The sequence below is a fragment of the Fulmarus glacialis genome, unplaced genomic scaffold, assembly GCF_000690835.1.
Source record: "Fulmarus glacialis isolate BGI_N327 unplaced genomic scaffold, ASM69083v1 scaffold27823, whole genome shotgun sequence".
In the NCBI taxonomy this organism is placed as follows: domain Eukaryota; kingdom Metazoa; phylum Chordata; class Aves; order Procellariiformes; family Procellariidae; genus Fulmarus; species Fulmarus glacialis.
In genome coordinates, this window is record NW_009204029.1 from 1 (window position 1) to 3654 (window position 3654).

At 61.4% G+C, this 3654-nt stretch overlaps 1 protein-coding gene across 1 annotated transcript; it reads left to right on the forward strand.

Moving 5' to 3' along the window:
• Positions 1-885: 885 nt before the first annotated feature.
• Positions 886-1587, forward strand: FEV (FEV (ETS oncogene family); the record flags this gene model as incomplete). Its single annotated transcript, XM_009574843.1, has 2 exons — positions 886-1179; positions 1358-1587. Coding segments are annotated over 2 exons (524 nt in total), but the record flags the coding sequence as incomplete, so codon positions are not given.
• Positions 1588-3654: the final 2067 nt, after the last annotated feature.

Here is a 3654-nt window from a genome sequence, read left to right on the forward strand (position 1 = left end):
GTCACCCTAAGGTCCAGGGACCCTCTCCTCTCGTGACCTCTGGCCAGACCCAGTGGAGCCTGTCCTTCTGCCTCACCATGGGCACGTCCAGGTGTGCCAGGCTCCTGTATGTGCACAGCCTGGCACAGGGGCATCTTGGGCACCCACCAAGGGTGCTCCTCAGTGCAATGGTCATGGCTCAGAGAGGACAGTTTTCCTCTGGAAATAAGGAACATTGGTGCCCGATTCAAAGGCACAGCAGGTCCTGCCCTGTCCTGGTCTCTCCTTCCCCTTTATCTGCCTGCACCTGCCAGGCGTGCAGGTCAGAGCAGTGTTGCACCCCGACTTCAGCTCACCATGGAGACATCCTTGTAGGGCACAGTGCCCCTAGAGATGGGCAGGGGCAGTGCTGTGACACCAGCCCAGTTTCAAGCAGAGATGGCAGTGGGGAATATTGGTTCCAGGATAGGTCTGGGTACTGCCAAGATACCTCCTTCTTGGGGCTGCAGATCAAAGAACCAGACCAGATCCTCACACCAAAGCAAAGGAGCAGGTATTCATCTTCAGTGGGGTGTGAATGAGGGCAGGAGGGAGGTAGAGAGCCCAGATCCAGACCCACTGCAGCCTGCGCTGACCTCTAAGCACTCCTACCCCTGTCCCAACGTGCAGGGGCGTCCTCTTCTCCTCTTGCTTGGGGGGCAGGATGGGGTAGGGATGCTGCAAAGGAGACACGAACTCATTACCATCTTCTATGTCTCTAGAGCAGAGAAGATGCAATGAGGTGCACCAGAAACCTGGGTCCGAGAGGGGGCAACATAGTGGGGTGTCGAGGAGACCGGGCATATCCTGCCCCTCTCCTCGTGCCCTGAGAGGGAGCTTTAACCTCTCCGGGGCCCGGCCTTGCAGGCAGCGGGCAGATCCAGCTGTGGCAGTTCCTGCTGGAGCTGCTCTCGGACCGGGCCAACCTGAACTGCATCGCCTGGGAAGGCACGAACGGGGAGTTCAAGCTGATCGACCCCGACGAGGTGGCGCGGCGCTGGGGCGAGCGGAAGAGCAAACCCAACATGAATTACGACAAGCTGAGCCGGGCACTGCGCTACTACTACGACAAGAACATCATGACCAAGGTCCACGGCAAGCGCTACGCCTACAAGTTCGACTTCCATGGGCTGGCGCAGGCTGGGAAGGCACGAACGGGGAGTTCAAGCTGATCGACCCCGACGAGGTGGCGCGGCGCTGGGGCGAGCGGAAGAGCAAACCCAACATGAATTACGACAAGCTGAGCCGGGCACTGCGCTACTACTACGACAAGAACATCATGACCAAGGTCCACGGCAAGCGCTACGCCTACAAGTTCGACTTCCATGGGCTGGCGCAGGTGTGACCCCCGATCACACCCTCTACAAATTTCAGGGCAATCTGGCCCCGCTGCCCTTCTCAGGCATCTCCAAACTCAACCTCATGACCTCGGGGGTGACGCCGGCCGGCTTCTCCTACTGGCCTGGCTCCAGCCCGTCCCTCTACCCCGGGCACGGGCTCCAGCCCTCTGCCCCATTCAGCGCCATGGCAGCCTCCCACCTCAACAACATGAACAACCATTACCATTAGAGGCTCGGCCGCGCCAGGCGGACCTCTCCGTCCCCGGCAACATGGGGCTGTGGAGCTGGGGAGCTCGGCAGGGAGGGATGGGGGGTGGGATCGTGCCTTGCTCTCAGTTGCCCCCTTTTAGATTTGGAGAGTGGTGTGGGGGGCAAGGGGTGCTGGCAGGGTAGCTGGGTTGGTTCCCTGATGTGGGTTGCTGGAGGAGAGAAGCCACCTAAATTTAGGGTGAGGAGGGATCCATGATCATGGGAATGGACGTGGATACCTAAAGCAGGGTGTGAATGGAACGAAAAACCATGGGCTCTCCTCCTGGCAGAGACCATGCCCCCCCTTTCCTTTGCAACATGCTGCCCACCCCATGAATGTCCCTAGTTCTGCCCCCACCCTGTGCCTGCCCTCCCCTCTCCCTGCAGAGAGGAGTCAGGACCTGGGGCTCCAGGGCAGCTGTGTCCATGGGTGAGGGTCCCACTGGACAGGGGCAGGGAAAGTGACCCTCCTTGCCGCTCCTTGGTCCCCCACCTTTGTCTCCAAAGCCTTCCTTTCCTCCATCCCTCCTACACCTCCTGCCGATGGTGGCTGCCCCCAGACCTCAGGAGAAGACTTGGTCTGGAGAGCAGATGCTCTTCATGGGTTAACTCCTGCCAGGGCAGGTGTGGGGGCACTGCCAGCCTCAGGGCAAGGCCAGAGCCCGGAGGCAGCAGAGCCTGGCCCCTGCAACTCTACCCTCTCCCCAGTGCCCAAGGATCACGCCACAGAGCGGGACAGTCCCCGACACCCTGCACACGAGCCCGTGTCCTGCTGGTCACTTCCAAGTTTAATGCTCCAGCTTTACTGTGGCTTTAGCCCCTCGCATGCAGGGCTTGGTGGGACACCCTCCACGGGTGGGGACATCCCCAGGGACAAGGCAGGGTGGGAGGTGGAGCAAGAGAAGGGGTGACAGCAGGGCTGGGAGCCCCAGGCACGGAGGGGCAGCCCTGGGTCTCTCACACTCGGTCCAAGGAGGTGCCCCCATCCTCCGGAGCAGGACTTTGGCCCAGTGGATGCAGAAGAGCTGGGCGTGCTGGGCTCTGTGCTGGCTGGGGGAGGGACTGGTCTTCAATAAAACAGAGAGGTGCTGTGACCTGTGTCCTCTCGCGTCTGCAGGGGGCTGGCAAGAGGGGAAACCACCCAGCAAATCCCCTCCCATCCGAGCCAGAGCACCTGCAGGGCTGGAGAGGATGTGGCCACCCTGCTGCATCACCTTTTCTCCAGGCATCACCTCTGGCTCTTATAGCCCGCAAGAGATAGGGCAGAGCTGGAAACCTCTGGGCTTCTTGAGACATCCCTCCAGGTAAGTCACATACCCTGTTCCCAGGCTGGCAAGGGGATGTGGCAGCTGGAGGCAAAGAGGAGATGCAGTTGGCCTGGTGGGACGTCTGCCACCCTGCCATCATCCAGGGGAACCTGGAATACCAGGAGCCAGACGTCTCATGACCCCCAGGGCCCTGTGCAACTAGCTCGGGGCAACGCACTGGGCCCAGCACAGGCTGATCCCGCAGTGGGTGTCCCTGCTGGGCTGCACTGTGCCAGGAGTGGGGAGGTCCCAAGCCATGGAGCCAGGCTTACGTGTGACATTGATGCAGTGGTGAGCCAGGAAGCATTGTTTGCCTGGCTTCAGAAACATTCCCACAGACCCACTGGTGACCGTGGTGGCTGGCGTGGCTCAGGGGCTGCCCTCTGCCTGTGCCCACCTTGGGGCTGTGTGCGCCCCATCCCACCCCCATCGGAGGTCCAGGGTGCCAGGGCTGGGGGCCAGGCTTACTGCAGGGATCAGACCGGCTGCGTAGCGGGGTGCCATGCAATTACCCAGCCCATGGAGGGGGTGGTCAGCCCCCAGCCCTTCTCTCTGCACCCCCCAGATCAGAGCAGCCCCTGGATCTGGGGGCTCTGTGCTGCCCCCTCTGCGTCCCTCCAGGGTCTGGTCATTCTCATGACCCTGGTGGCATCTGCTCGAACGTGTCCTCACTGCCCTAATCAGCTTAAGGGAGGGGGATCTCATGTCAGTGTCTCCTCTGCGGAGGGCTCAAGCTGCGG